The 15923-nt window shown below is 47.7% G+C and overlaps 1 protein-coding gene across 2 annotated transcripts in view; it reads right to left on the bottom strand.

Moving 5' to 3' along the window:
* Nucleotides 1–15923, bottom strand: part of LOC116938843 (collagen alpha-3(VI) chain-like) — a 123206-nt gene that overhangs the window by 89227 nt on the left and 18056 nt on the right. For both annotated transcript variants that reach the window (XM_076054439.1, XM_076054429.1), the window contains one exon: nt 7492–7841. In XM_076054439.1, coding sequence (XP_075910554.1) covers nt 7492–7841 — 350 coding nt within the window. The remainder of the gene's footprint in view (nt 1–7491; nt 7842–15923) is intronic.

The following is a 15923-nucleotide window of genomic DNA, read 5'->3' as shown; positions in this document are numbered from 1 at the left end:
GCTGTGAGTGACTGGGGTGATCCGGTGAGTGACTGAAGTGAACCGGTGAGTGACTGAAGTGAACCGGTGAGTTACTGGAGTGAACCGGTGAGTGACTTGGAGCGATCCGGTGAGTGACTGGAGTGAACCTGTGAGTGACTTGGAGTGATCCGGTGAGTGACTGGAGTGAACCGGTGAGTGACTGTAATGAACCTGTGAGTGACTTGGAATGATCCGGTGAGTGAGTGGAGTGATCTGGTGAGTGACTGGAATGAACCTGTGACTTGGAGTGATCCAGTGAGTGACTGGAGTGAACCTGTACGTGACTGGAGTGAACCTGTCAGTGATTGGAGTGAACCGGTCAGTGACTGGAGTGAACCTGTCAGTGACTGGAGTGAACCGGTGAGTGACTGGAGTGAACCGGTGAGTGACTGGAGTGATCCGGTGAGTGACTAGAATGAACCTGTGAGTGACTTGGAGTGATTGCTGAGTGACTTGGAGTGATCCAGTGAGTGATTGGAGTGAATCTGTGAGTGACTTGGAGTGATCCAGTGAGTGACTGGAATAAACCTGTGAGTGACTTGGAGTGATCCGGTGAGTGACTGGAATGAACCTGTGAGTGACTTGGAGTGATCCGGTGAGTGACTGGAGTGATCCGGCGAGTGACTGGAGTGAACCGGTGAGTGACTGGAGTGAACCTGTGAGTGACTGGAATGAACCGGTGAGTGACTGCCGTGAACCTGTAAGTGACTGGAGTGAGTCTGCGAGCGACTGGAGTGAAACGGTGAGTGACTGTAGTGAACCGGTGAGTGACTGGATTGAACCTGTGAGTGACTGGAGTGATCCGGTGGGTGACTGGAGTGAACCTGTGAGTGACTGGAGTGAACCTGTGAGTGACTGGAATGAACCGGTGAGTGACTGCCGTGAACCTGTAAGTGACTGGAGTGAGCCTGTGAGCGACTGGAGTGAAACGGTGAGTGACTGGAGTGAACCTGTGAGTGACTTGGAGTGAACCGGTGAGTGACTGGAGTGAACCGGTGAGTGGAGTGATCCGGTGAGTGACTGGAGTGATCCGGTGAGTGACTGGAGTGAACCTGTGAGTGACTGGAGTGATCCGGTGAGTGACTGGAGTGAACCTGAGTGACTGGAGTGAACCTGTCAGTGATTGGAGTGAACCGGTCAGTGACTGGAGTGAACCTGTCAGTGACTGGAGTGAACCGGTGAGTGACTGGAGTGAACCGGTGAGTGACTGGAGTGATCCGGTGAGTGACTAGAATGAACCTGTGAGTGACTTGGAGTGATTGCTGAGTGACTTGGAGTGATCCAGTGAGTGATTGGAGTGAATCTGTGAGTGACTTGGAGTGATCCAGTGAGTGACTGGAATAAACCTGTGAGTGACTTGGAGTGATCCGGTGAGTGACTGGAATGAACCTGTGAGTGACTTGGAGTGATCCGGTGAGTGACTGGAGTGATCCGGCGAGTGACTGGAGTGAACCGGTGAGTGACTGGAGTGAACCTGTGAGTGACTGGAATGAACCGGTGAGTGACTGCCGTGAACCTGTAAGTGACTGGAGTGAGTCTGCGAGCGACTGGAGTGAAACGGTGAGTGACTGGAGTGAACCGGTGAGTGACTGGATTGAACCTGTGAGTGACTGGAGTGATCCGGTGGGTGACTGGAGTGAACCTGTGAGTGACTGGAGTGAACCTGTGAGTGACTGGAATGAACCGGTGAGTGACTGCCGTGAACCTGTAAGTGACTGGAGTGAGCCTGTGAGCGACTGGAGTGAAACGGTGAGTGACTGGAGTGAACCTGTGAGTGACTTGGAGTGAACCGGTGAGTGACTGGAGTGAACCGGTGAGTGGAGTGATCCGGTGAGTGACTGGAGTGATCCGGTGGGTGACTGTAGTGAACCTGTGAGTGACTGGAGTGAACCGATGAGTAACTGGAGTGAGCTCGTGAGTGACTTGGAGTGATCCGGTGAGTGACTGGAGTGAACCAGTGAGTGACTGGAATGAACCTGTGAGTGACTTGGAGTGAACCGGTGAGTGACTGGAGTGAACCGGTGAGTGGAGTGATCCGGTGAGTGACTGGAGTGAACCTGTGAGTGACTGGAGTGAATTTGTGAGTGAGTGCAGTGATCCAGTGAGTGACTGGAGTGATCCGGTGAGTGACTGTAATAAACCTGTGAGTGACTTGGAGTGATCCGGCGAGTGACCGGAGTGAATTTGTGAGTGACTGGAGTGAACCTGTGAGTGACTGGAGTGAACCGGTGAGTGACTGGAGTGAACCGGTGAGTGACTGGAGTGATCCGGTGAGTGACTGTAGTGAACCTGTGAGTGACTGTAATGAACCGGTGGGTGACTGCAGTGAACCGGTCAGTGACTGGAGTGAACCTGTGAGTGACTGGAGTGAACCGTTGAGTGACTGGAGTGAACCGGTGAGTGACTGGAGTGATCCGGTGAGTGACTGGAGTGATCCGGTGAGTGACTGGAGTGATCCGGTGAGTGACTGTAGTGAACCTGTTAATGACTGGAATGAACCGGTGAGTGACTGGAGTGAACCGGTGGGTGACTGCAGAGAACCGGTGAGTGACTGGAGTGATCCGGTGAGTGACCGGAGTGATCCGGTGAGAGACTGGACTGAACCTGTGAGTGACTGGAGTGAAACTGCGAGTGACTGGAGTGATCCGGTGAGTGACTGGAGTGATCCGGTGAGTGACTAGAGTGATCCGGTGGGTGACTGGAGTGAACCTGTGAGTGACTGGAGTGATCCGGTGAGTGACTGGAGTGAACCGGTGAGTGACTGGGGTGATCCGGTGAGTGACTGGAGTGAAGCTGTGAGTGACTGGGGTGATCCGGTGAGTGACTGAAGTGAACCGGTGAGTGACTGAAGTGAACCGGTGAGTTACTGGAGTGAACCGGTGAGTGACTTGGAGCGATCCGGTGAGTGACTGGAGTGAACCTGTGAGTGACTTGGAGTGATCCGGTGAGTGACTGGAGTGAACCGGTGAGTGACTGTAATGAACCTGTGAGTGACTTGGAGTGATCCGGTGAGTGAGTGGAGTGATCTGGTGAGTGACTGGAATGAACCTGTGACTTGGAGTGATCCAGTGAGTGACTGGAGTGAACCTGTACGTGACTGGAGTGAACCGGTGAGTGACTGGAGTGATCCGGTGAGTGACTGGAGTTAACCTGTGAGTGACTGAAGTGGACTGGTGAGTGAATGGAGTGAACCTGTGCGTGACTGGAATGAACCAGGCGAGTGACTGCCGTGAACCTGTAAGTGACTGGAGTGAGCCTGTGAGTGACTTGGTGTGATCCGGTGAGTGAGTGGAGTGATCCGGTGAGTGACTGGAATGAACCTGTGACTTGGAGTGATCCAGTGAGTGACTGGAGTGATCCGGTGAGTGACTGAAGTGAACCTGTGAGTGACTGGAATGAACCGGTGAGTGACTGCCGTGAACCTGTAAGTGACTGGAGTGAGCCTGTGAGCGACTGGAGTGAAACGGTGAGTGACTGGAGTGAACCTGTGAGTGACTTGGAGTGAACCGGTGAGTGACTGGAGTGAACCGGTGAGTGGAGTGATCCGGTGAGTGACTGGAGTGATCCGGTGGGTGACTGTAGTGAACCTGTGAGTGACTGGAGTGAACCGATGAGTAACTGGAGTGAGCTCGTGAGTGACTTGGAGTGATCCGGTGAGTGACTGGAGTGAACCAGTGAGTGACTGGAATGAACCTGTGAGTGACTTGGAGTGAACCGGTGAGTGACTGGAGTGAACCGGTGAGTGGAGTGATCCGGTGAGTGACTGGAGTGAACCTGTGAGTGACTGGAGTGAATTTGTGAGTGAGTGCAGTGATCCGGTGAGTGACTGGAGTGATCCGATGAGTGACTGGAATAAACCTGTGAGTGACTTGGAGTGATCCGGCGAGTGACCGGAGTGAATTTGTGAGTGACTGGAGTGAACCTGTGAGTGACTGGAGTGAACCGGTGAGTGACTGGAGTGAACCTGTGAGTGACTGGAGTGAACCGGTGAGTGACTGGAGTGATCCGGTGAGTGACTGGAGTGATCCGGTGAGTGACTGGAGTGATCCGGTGAGTGACTGTAGTGAACCTGTGAATGACTGGAATGAACCGGTGAGTGACTGGAGTGAACCGGTGGGTGACTGCAGAGAACCGGTGAGTGACTGGAGTGATCCGGTGAGTGACCGGAGTGATCCGGTGAGAGACTGGACTGAACCTGTGAGTGACTGGAGTGAAACTGCGAGTGACTGGAGTGATCCGGTGAGTGACTGGAATGAACCGGTGAGTGACTGGAGTGAACCTGTGAGTGACTGGAATGATCCAGTGAGTGACTGGAGTGATCCGGTGAGTGACTAGAGTGATCCGGTGGGTGACTGGAGTGAACCTGTGAGTGACTGGAGTGATCCGGTGAGTGACTGGAGTGAACCGGTGAGTGACTGGGGTGATCCGGTGAGTGACTGGAGTGAAGCTGTGAGTGACTGGGGTGATCCGGTGAGTGACTGAAGTGAACCGGTGAGTGACTGGAGTGATCCGGTGAGTGACTGGAATAAACCTGTGAGTGACTTGGAGTGATCCGGCGAGTGACCGGAGTGAATTTGTGAGTGACTGGAGTGAACCTGTGAGTGACTGGAGTGAACCAGTGAGCGACTGGAGTGAACCGGTGAGTGACTGGAGTGATCCGGTGAGTGACTGTAGTGAACCTGTGAGTGACTGGAATGAACCGGTGGGTGACTGCAGTGAACCGGTGAGTGACTGGAGTGAACCTGTGAGTGACTGGAGTGAACCGGTGAGTGACTGGAGTGAACCGGTGAGTGACTGGAGTGATCCGGTGAGTGACTGGAGTGATCCGGTGAGTGACTGGAGTGATCCGGTGAGTGACTGTAGTGAACCTGTGAATGACTGGAATGAACCGGTGAGTGACTGGAGTGAACCGGTGGGTGACTGCAGAGAACCGGTGAGTGACTGGAGTGATCCGGTGAGTGACCGGAGTGATCCGGTGAGAGACTGGACTGAACCTGTGAGTGACTGGAGTGAAACTGCGAGTGACTGGAGTGATCCGGTGAGTGACTGCAATGAACCGGTGAGTGACTGGAGTGAACCTGTGAGTGACTGGAATGATCCGGTGAGTGACTGGAGTGATCCGGTGAGTGACTGGAGTGATCCGGTGAGTGACTAGAGTGATCCGGTGGGTGACTGGAGTGAACCTGTGAGTGACTGGAGTGATCCGGTGAGTGACTGGAGTGAACCGGTGAGTGACTGGGGTGATCCGGTGAGTGACTGGAGTGAAGCTGTGAGTGACTGGGGTGATCCGGTGAGTGACTGAAGTGAACCGGTGAGTGACTGAAGTGAACCGGTGAGTTACTGGAGTGAACCGGTGAGTGACTTGGAGCGATCCGGTGAGTGACTGGAGTGAACCTGTGAGTGACTTGGAGTGATCCGGTGAGTGACTGGAGTGAACCGGTGAGTGACTGTAATGAACCTGTGAGTGACTTGGAGTGATCCGGTGAGTGAGTGGAGTGATCCGGTGAGTGACTGGAATGAACCTGTGACTTGGAGTGATCCAGTGAGTGACTGGAGTGAACCTGTACGTGACTGGAGTGAACCGGTGAGTGACTGGAGTGAACCGATGAGTGACTGGAGTGAACCGGTGAGTGACTGGAGTGATCCGGTGAGTGACTGGAGTTAACCTGTGAGTGACTGAAGTGGACTGGTGAGTGAATGGAGTGAACCTGTGCGTGACTGGAATGAACCAGGCGAGTGACTGCCGTGAACCTGTAAGTGACTGGAGTGAGCCTGTGAGTGACTTGGAGTGATCCGGTGAGTGAGTGGAGTGATCCGGTGAGTGACTGGAATGAACCTGTGACTTGGAGTGATCCAGTGAGTGACTGGAGTGATCCGGTGAGTGACTGGAGTGAACCTGTGCGTGACTGGAGTGAACCGGTGAGTGACTGGAGTGAACCGATGAGTGACTGGAGTGAACCGGTGAGTGACTGGAGTGATCCGGTGAGTGACTGGAGTGAACCTGTGAGTGACTGAAGTGGACTGGTGAGTGAATGGAGTGAACCTGTGCGTGACTGGAAGGAACCAGGCGAGTGACTGCCGTGAACCTGTAAGTGACTGGAGTGAGCCTGTGAGTGACTGGAGAGAATTGGTGAGTGGGTGAATTATCAACCTGACTGCTCCACTATGAATTCCATCATCCAGTGAAGTGAAGTCGGAACTGGGTGCTCCACCCCGCCTCTCCCCCCCCCCCATGTGACAACAGTTCTACAACGCTGGCCTCATGTGTGCTTTGCATGCCTCTGTGGTAGCAATACTCGAGAGTTAAAGAGCTCTCAAGCCAAATTTATATTCAGACCACACAATCCGTAAAAGCTATCACCCCAACCGTTGGGAAAGAACCATCTGAGGTCCCAATCAAAACCATCAGCTTACAGGGATCACCAATTTTTTTTCCAAAAATCATAAGCGTCTAAGTCAGATGAATAACACAGCCGGTCAACGACAGGTCGTGGCTGTGCCAAGTGGAGGAATACGCTGTGACTATGGAAAATGATATCGTTAAATATGAATGGAGGAGGAAATGTGGAATTGACAGCCTTGTGTGGTATTATCATTGGCTGGGTGTTTTTTTTTAGATGTTGAACGTGACCGGGTTTTGTCACCACAAGTTCAGGTCAGGGGTGGCCGACAGTCGTCAGAATCACAGCAATGAATTGAACACTGAGGGGAGCGAATAATTGCAACTCGTCCTAATGTATTTCATTACATGTACAACTTCGTCCTGTGAAAAACATGGTAGCGATATGTCCGTGGACTTCACTTTTCCCGCACTAACATTTGACCACACAATACTGTAGTGTATTTTGAACTGTAATAATTGATTTTAAAATTAGCCTGTTTGCTCCTTTTATACGTGTTGAACTTATTTCGCACCGTATGTAGCCAACCGTGCTAACATATATATTATGTTTACACTTCCTTTTGCGAATGAGTGCTCTGTAGTGACTGCCAAATATAATATTGTTTCAAGTCTTAAACCTTAAAAGGCATGGGTTATGCTGACATCTGGAGCCGTTTTTCTCAATGGTCACAGCACATACGTGGCCTTCTGGATGTACAGAAGGCCACGTATGGGGCCCTCTTATTCACGCGTGCCAAAAATACACAATGGCCACTTTGTGGAGCCCTTTTTTACGTGGGGCCCGGGCGCAAATTCTGTCGACTGCAGCTGTGTTGATGATGTGTAGTAGTTTACACGAACACACTGACCACGTGGCCTATGCGAGGTAGGAGGCAGTGTGTGGTGTTGCCTGGCAAAATGTCATAATTGGCGATCCCCGGTCTAACCAAGTGGGAACTGGAGATACATGAGGTGCGGATAGCCCGAGGTAATTGCTGTATCGCTCCGTGGGTTACAAATAAATTAATCCATCTGCTGCCACAGGCAGTGCAGAGGACATGTAGACGCCGATAACGACACGTTCTCACCTTTATCGTGGTGTGTCTAGACTCATTGTAAAATTTCATTGCAAGATTGTAAATGGATTTATCCGTGACCACGTATGGCCCTTGCTGCTTGATACTTCTGGGCACGTTCCAGGCAAGGCCCTGAATCACGGGCTGGAAGGTGGACTGTTCGACGATCGAGCCGTCGCTTCTGAAGGCCGCCACAGCAAGCCTGGGCGTGAGCAGCTCTCCGCAGCTTATGGAGTTGAGATTCTTCATTTGCAACACTGCCTCAGAGAGCTTGGCTTCCAGCTGAGGCTGGGAGAGACTGATGCCCTGGCCATCCCTCACATTGGATACGTCCACAGCAAACACAATGTCCATAGAACATTCTGCAACAACAACAAAACAACCAAGATAAATGCCGGTGTTTGATAATAATACATTCTAGTGTGGTTATTGATAGCAGTACTCACCGGATACACATATGTTCAACCAAAACATTGACATTTAAGGACACAGTAGTCCATGGTTTGTACAGTATGAGCTTTTCTTGGTATATACGCTACGTAAATACTGAAGACAAGAATTGAGTAAACACTTCCCCCAAGATACTATTGTTGAAATGACTCCACTCGCTCTCCCCGAACACCGACCATTAAATCCTGCTCCTCCTCCACCAGTTCCTCAAATGACTGAATTTTAATGGGAAGGTATCACCGTGTGCACTTTTCACTCCGCACGCAGAGAACACACAAAAACCTCACTCGCAAGCACCGTGACAAGCCCTGCTTCCTCCTGCCCCTGCTCTTTGGGCAGACTCATGTGCCTTGTGGAAGGGTCGAGTTATAGGGGTTGTCCACGGTTGTGAAAATGAACACAGATCAATACAGTCCTGTGCTTCAGAGTAGTGGACCGCTTTGGAGAGATGGCACGCTCAGCCACTCTTTCACTTATTTTATCTTTACATTACACACCAGTATGCAGTCTTACGTCACAGTTAGTGTTAATGGGACCCATTTGTTCCGGGCATGACTTTGAAGTAGGACTCGTTTAATTGGCCAGGATAAATCCTACCACATGTGGAGGACAGGGGGGACGAATCCATTCCCTTATTTGGAGAGAACTCCCTGTGAAATTGAGGACTCAATAAGCAAAATAAATCAATAATAACCACTAAACTGCATATTATTTAACATTTTGCACGAGTGGGCAGCGCTTATTCCAAATGCTAATTGTTCCCAGCCGTGTTTCCTTCTATTAAGGAAATATAGCTTTGCAATAACTTGCTGATATAATGGCGTAACGATTTAATAGCTTAACTATTTACTAACTTGATGTGCGCGATGTGACGGATGTGTTTAGTTTTGGTGTCGTTATGTGCGCGTGTGCACACACTACCAGTCGCACAGTATCACTAAACCATTTTGCTTTTAAGATGATGCACGTTACTCCGGATATCCTCAATTGCTGGCCGCAACTCGAGCATGCACTGCAGCAGTCGTGCACCACACAGGGATGCCAAGTTGTCGGTTTAAAACTCATCGTGGCAATCTCTCATCGGGCGCATCTGGATGAATATGCCTCACGGCAGAATCCTCCCGTCGAGGTTGAATTGGAACTTCACGCCAGTCCCGCAAGTTTGCTTATTCTAACACCTGTCATCTATGTAGAATTCTCGGGTTGCAAGCAGGGCCGGATTAAGCTTTTGTAGGCCCCTGGGCTACAGGTACTGTGAGGCCCCCAGTAATATTTTGAAAAGGAAAAAAAGTTAAAGAAAAATAAAACGTATTTTTACAAGGGTAACAACAAATACAATTCAGCATTGGCAAATTAAATAACTTTTAACTTCATCTCTGGAGGCCCTCCAGCTGGCGGAGGCTCCTGGGCTGCAGCCCCTAAAGCCCCCACGCCTTTATCCGGCCCTGGTTGCAAGCCTTGTCACGGACATATTTCTCAATCAGCCTAGGTCTATCGAAAAAAAGTGCAGTCGTGTGCTATAATCAACAATACCAGTACCAAGTCTCAGTCAAAATTAAATCCTGCCACCCGAACACAGATGTCACATTTCCGGACAGTTCAGCTCGAACACGCACAGGTGGCAACTCTCGTGACAACTCCAGACTGGACTGCGCCAACAGAGTAGCAGTGCAGCCCTGCCAGCCTATCGGAATGGAATGTACTTACTCACACTCCCGCAGGTGTACCAGCTCACAGTGAAGCCTCGTCCATCTCACAGAATGGACAGCACATCTTACACAGCGACCCAGCCTATACAAACACTTCAAGTCTACAGGGTTTAGTCTGCATCTGTATTTTAACGTGCGACTGTTGAGGTCGGTACAACAAGCAGCCTCGTTCAAAATTCGATCAAAGCACAACATTTGGTCCAGATGTAGTGCAATTTATATTGATGAAGCTCAGAGCGCTCATCCTTACTGATGTTGCTGATAGGTGTCTTAGCGTTTTTGAGGGTTCCAGCGATTTCCGATCTTGCCACGTCTGCAGTAATGTGTCCCAAACCCTTAAGGGCTACCTCGACCTGGGCAATGATACCATCCACTGGGATGTGTTTAGGGGTGACTGCGAAATTAAACCCTATGAGCTTTATCAATTAAAAGAGAGATGACATCGTCATCCTCTCAGCCGACAAGGACAATGCCACAGTCATCATGGGCAAAACCACATACAATAACACAATTCAGGACCTATTTAATGATGGTAGCTATACAAAAATTTTAAAGAGATCTCACCAACAGCCTCTTTACGAAAACCAACAATATCATCACTGATTCGACATCTTTAATTGAACCAACCAAGCAGTTATCCTTAAAACCCTCTGCTGCGAGACCACCCAGACTGTATGGTTTGCCAAAAATCCATAAAGAAGGTACACCCTTTCGTTCTATCGTCTCCACCATTGACTCACCCACCTACAAACTGGCTCGATTTCTGTATGAGACCTTACAACCATTCACTGGTAAGACCACCTCAGCTGTACTTAACTCAGCTCACTTGCTATTGCTAATTAAGGACATCTCACTATCTCCAGGTGATGTTCTCGTTAGTTTCAATGTAGTCTCTTTGTTTCCCAAAGTTCCTGTGCCTGACACCATTGCAATCATTGAAGATTTGGTCCAACAAGGACTGAATGCTGATGTACTGGCCCTGGTGAGACACTGCCTCACCAACACTTACACCACCTGGAATGGAACATTCTACAAACAAGTTGAAAGTACCCCAATGGGTTCTCCCTTATCTCCAGTTGTCGCCAATGTTTTCATAGAAAATTTTGAGACAGACGCCATCCAGGCATCTACTCTATGTCCGTCCTTGTGAAAGAGGTATGTAGATGACACATTCGTCATCTGGCCACATTGTCGACCAGCTCTGAACCAATTCCTTAACCACATCAATACCATACATCCAGCCATCAAATTCACCATGGAGGTGGAAAAGGATGGCAAGCTACCATTCTTGGATGTTTAAATCGGAAAGAGACCAGATGACTCAATGGGCCACTCTGTCTACAGGAAAGCCACCCATACGGATGCCTATCTAAAACCTAACTCCCACCACCATCCATCCCAGAAGAATTCCCTCATCAAAACTTTACACCATAGAGCTCGATGTATTTCCGACCATCATCACCTAGCCGGTGAACTGAAGTACATACACCAAGCTCTCAAGACGAATGGATATTCATACCACACAATCCGTAAAGCTATCACCCCAACCGTTGGGAAAGAACCATCTGATGTCCCAATCAAAACCATCACCTTGCCATACATAGCAGGGGTCACAAACATTTTTTCCAAAATCATGAGCAAACACAAGATCCAGGTTCGATTTAACACAGTACATAAAATTCGTGTTCTGATCCCATCTGTGAAGCATGTGATCCCTGACATGCAATACCCCGGCGTCTACAAACTAAGCGGTGTCTGCAGCAGTAATTACATTGGGGAAACTTAGCGACATGTCTTGGATCGTGTTCGTGAACATAAGACAGATCTGAAACATGGTAGGAGCAATACCTCGGCCATGGCTGATCATTGTTTTAATGCGGTTGGCTCACACGAAATTAATTTCTCTAAGACGAAGGTACTTTGCAAACCCACTGGCTATCGACAAAGATTCGTCCATGAAGCCAGCCATATATACAGACATAGACACAATTTCAACCGAGAAGATGGGTACAAACTGAGCAACCAGTTTAAGTAATAACTGGCTGTAATGTTGCCATTTCAGCACTGTCTGTTGCTCACCAGTTTTTAACCCCCCCGCCCCCCATCACATTAACATAACCTTCTCCGCCCTACATGTAGCAGCCCACCGTTTTTAATCCCTGACATTAACATAAGCTCCTCCGCCCATGCTGCCCCAGGGCCCTTGTGCCCCGCCCACTCCATTCTGACACTTGGGCTACGCCCATTTTAACCCTTTATAAACAGTTTGCCTTTAGAGGCTAACCCCTCTTTATTCTCCACCGGATGATGACCGCTTGTGATGCAATTGAAACGTCCTAGTTTTTTTTATATTTTCTTTGAACCTATGTACGTAACTTTACCAAAAGACCCAAAGAATAATTAGATTCATAATAAAGGTTTTTCGGTTAGATCGCGTTATTTATAAATGTTTCATAACCCTCCACCACCCGACACGGCCAAACAGTAAAAAAATGTGTTATGTTTACAAAAGACAAATAAATTTTGATTTAAAGCTTTCGTGACTGCAGGGATTCATATTCTTGGTTCTTTCGGTAAAGTCACGTAGAAGGGAAACAATAAAATAATAAAAATATAAAACAATTAAATTCTCACGACGTTTCGATTGCAACACAAGCAATCATCATCAGGTGTGAAAACCACAGCAATAAAATTTGAAAAAAAGTGGCGGTTTTTTTAACGTTAGCACCACGGAGAGCGATTTGGCAGTTATTCAGATGGAAGAGTCCATCTATGTTCGGAAAAGAGGAGGGGGGAGACGAAAATAATGGATGCGGTCTGAAAGTCAATCATTGGAAGGATTTAATAAACCTTTTTAATTGTTCACGCTTATGGTGGCTTTCAGATCGAAAGAACCAAGAATATAAAAGACAAATAGTTCACTACTTTAGCCCACCGGTGTGTTGAAGAGTGAATCAACATCATTTTACATTTTTAGTACTAGCATTTTTAGTACAACTTTTCGCTGGTAATTACATCCAGCATCATCGGGCAATTTGCCAGAATGGTGAGGCCCTCCATTTGCTCCTGGTCTTAAATAGAGCAGCACGGTGACGTCATCTTTTAACCCAATCTGGTGCAGTGATTTGAGGCGGAGAGGGGGAGGGTATTGTAATTATATAATACTGTATATTGGTAATCATTCAATTGTTATTCATTGGTATTTGTTTCCCCTATAAGGAATTGTAATTGTAATATATATTTTTTTCATAAAAAACGCGATCTAATCCAAAAACTTATATTATGAATAATATTGGTCGCGAAAGCCTACGTGTTAAAATAATTATATTCCTTGAGTCTTTCGGTAAAGTCATGTCGATAGAAAAAATAATAACTTTAAAATAATAAAAATGAAAATAAAGTGACTTTACCGAAAGACCCAAAGAATATGAATTCCTGCAGTCATGAAAGCTTGAAGTCAAGCTTTAATAATTACATTATTATCCAAAGTAACTATCATAATAAGTGTTTAACTGTGATGATAGGATCATGCACTTGGCAGACACAAGCTAACATTTCACCCGTCATCCAACATTATCTGATACGTGCACAGAGCTGTGCGGTCCGGGTTAGCTCAGAAGCACTTGCACAGTCCTCAACGCGTTCTTACGAACTCACAATGTACGAGTTCATGGCAGACAACACTGGCCTTAGGTAGCACAGACCACCACGATGACCGACTGTGTCCAGTCAATAAGCCCCCAACCCAACTGAACAAAAGGAAATAAGTTGTGAACTGCAGAAGAAATTCATTTGATTCTAATAAAACGCCAGATAGTAGGTAATACAGAAAGTGGTTCTCTTGCTGAGACTGAGGAATGTTCTCCAGAAACTTTAACGTGGCATTTTTACTACTTTAAAAAAATCTACACAGACTAACATAAATGTTTATGGAATTCTCATCCTTTCACCTTCGATCCTTGGCCCCTACTTGCTTGTAAACTGATATCCCTAAAGTAAAGTTTGAATGGTTTTCATTCTGTAATGCGAACGTATACATTTTACCAAATGTTATGCTTTTATCACATTTTTAAGACTTATTTCGTTGTGCTGACCTTATATTCAGTGTACACATCGACCTAGGAATGTTTTATGGCTTACTATTTCAATAGTAACATATTTGAAACTGCATCCCACCAAACATAGTGCTCACATTTTGCAGAAACGGAATGCACCCGATTACATACAACACGGAGATGGAGCGATGAAATCAGTTCATGTGCAAGTGCTGGATGGATCATTGCATCGTAGGATCAAAGGAAAGGAGACCTTCATCCAGCAGTGCATTGATCATGGCTGATGATGTCCTATTGGCCATGTGAAAAAGAGCTTCATTAGCTAATCGGTATCTTCCTGCAGTCGAAATAAAGGGTCTGATAAAGAATACATTTTGAACAATTATCCCTGGAACAGCTACACTAGCTTATCCCCAAACACCACGGCCGCCTCAGTGTCATCAGTTAAGGCCACAGCTGGAGTCCCATACACAGCAAGACTTGAGGTCAGTGTTGTGACATTTATAAAATTGTAGTGACATCGCGGATGTGACTGTGTGGTGCCGGCCCTAGAGAGACACGGCGTGCGATGCACTTACATCGCGGACATCACGTATGTAGCGACATCTTAGATGTCACTGGGTAATGCTGGCTCTAGCGAGGCACGGCATGCGATGTATTGCCATCGCAGACACCCCGTATATGTGGGTGTAGTACCAGCCCCAGAGGCGGCTCGGTGAGTGCTGGGTCATAGCGATCAGTGACACCACGCGTAACGTGCAGTGCGGACTCCTACAGAAGGGAGTATGAGTGTCAGCCACGGGATGAGGTTACCCCAGGCCATGGCACTCTGGTTGACCCTGGAAGGCACGTGACAAGTTAGAGCTACACTGGGGCCCCAAGTGGGGGCTGGGGGGGGTTGTCACGTGCTGGGGCGAGATCCTGCTAGAGGGTTCGAGAAGGTGGTCGTGGCCAAGGGCGGAGCCAGACATGGCCAGAAAGGATATAAACCGGGTCCCCGAGAGGGACCGGGGTTCTGCGTTGCTGTTGTCATCTGAAGATGTACGTTCTATGTCCAAGAAGAAGTCACCAACACGTGGACCTGGACCCAAGCTGGGGTCAGGTCCGTTGTCACTACTCCCAATGTAACTAGTGTAGTTAGCCTGGTGGTCCACCACCATAGGATGTTATCTGGTAAAGGGGAAGTTACCCCTTTGTGTTAAGTGTGTTGGTATTTTTAGGCACATCTTTCTTGTACCAGAAAATAAGCTACGCCCTTAAGTTTATAGGAGCAAAAAGTCTGATGCGTGTTTGAGGTGTCTTAAATCAAACTGTTTATTTCTTAGTTGCACAAAATCGAGCTTATTCTAAAGTTATATCTTTGCCTGTTCACGTACTGTATCACTTCGTCGCACGTACTGTATCACCCTGCCGCATGGTCCAAAGACTGCATCCACTCGCTCCTCATCAGCTCTTCTCATAGCCCCCCCCCCCCCCCATTTATACTGTTAAAAACCAGAAGTGACGCCATGGGTTCAACCAACGGAGCGTCTAACCACAGGGGGGTTTCTAAAGAGTTGGAATGTTCCAAATGAAATATGACCAGTCCGTCAACAAATGTATGACGGATGTACATCAAATGTATATACAGAAATAATACACTCACTTTCTGTCTTATGGCTCTTACAGTATTAATAAATGCGTTGCTTCCAAAGAGTACGTCTGCGACTCAGTTGAAGCCACTGCAAAATGAATGAATTAATGTTTATAAAGTACAGACACTGTGCTCTGAGACTTAACAACACATAGAGGTGAGCTCACAAATAGCAGGAAGGCACGACTTCCAGCATGCCTTGCATGCATGTCCAGTGACCACCACTTTGCTTGGAAAATGCTCTCAGCCTTATCGAGGCAAGTTTACAATCGTACAGGTGTAATTACCATACACAGATATTAATACTTGTGCACGCACACATGCCTTGCAATTGCCATCCGCAATTCACACCTGACCACCATGGATCATTTCTCAAATAGTATCCAACACTTTTGTCGGGACTCAAGGCAACAATATAAAATAACACATTGTTTTTGTATTCATTCTCAAACACAGATTAAGGTAATCCGTGTATAAAAATGCTTCACTCAGTTCAAAAATCATCTTTAAGGGAACTACAATCACATTCAATAAATACAATTTTCAAAATGTAAGAACTCAATGCATATATTTTTTTTTATCGAATAATTTTTTGAA

This window comes from Petromyzon marinus, chromosome 4, assembly GCF_048934315.1.
Source record: "Petromyzon marinus isolate PM22_M1 ecotype Great Lakes invasive population chromosome 4, UKy_Petmar_22M1.pri1.0, whole genome shotgun sequence".
NCBI classification, from domain to species: Eukaryota; Metazoa; Chordata; class Hyperoartia; order Petromyzontiformes; family Petromyzontidae; genus Petromyzon; species Petromyzon marinus.
The sequence above is the reverse complement of the archived record's forward strand: the minus strand, read 5'-3'. Positions and strand labels throughout refer to the sequence as shown.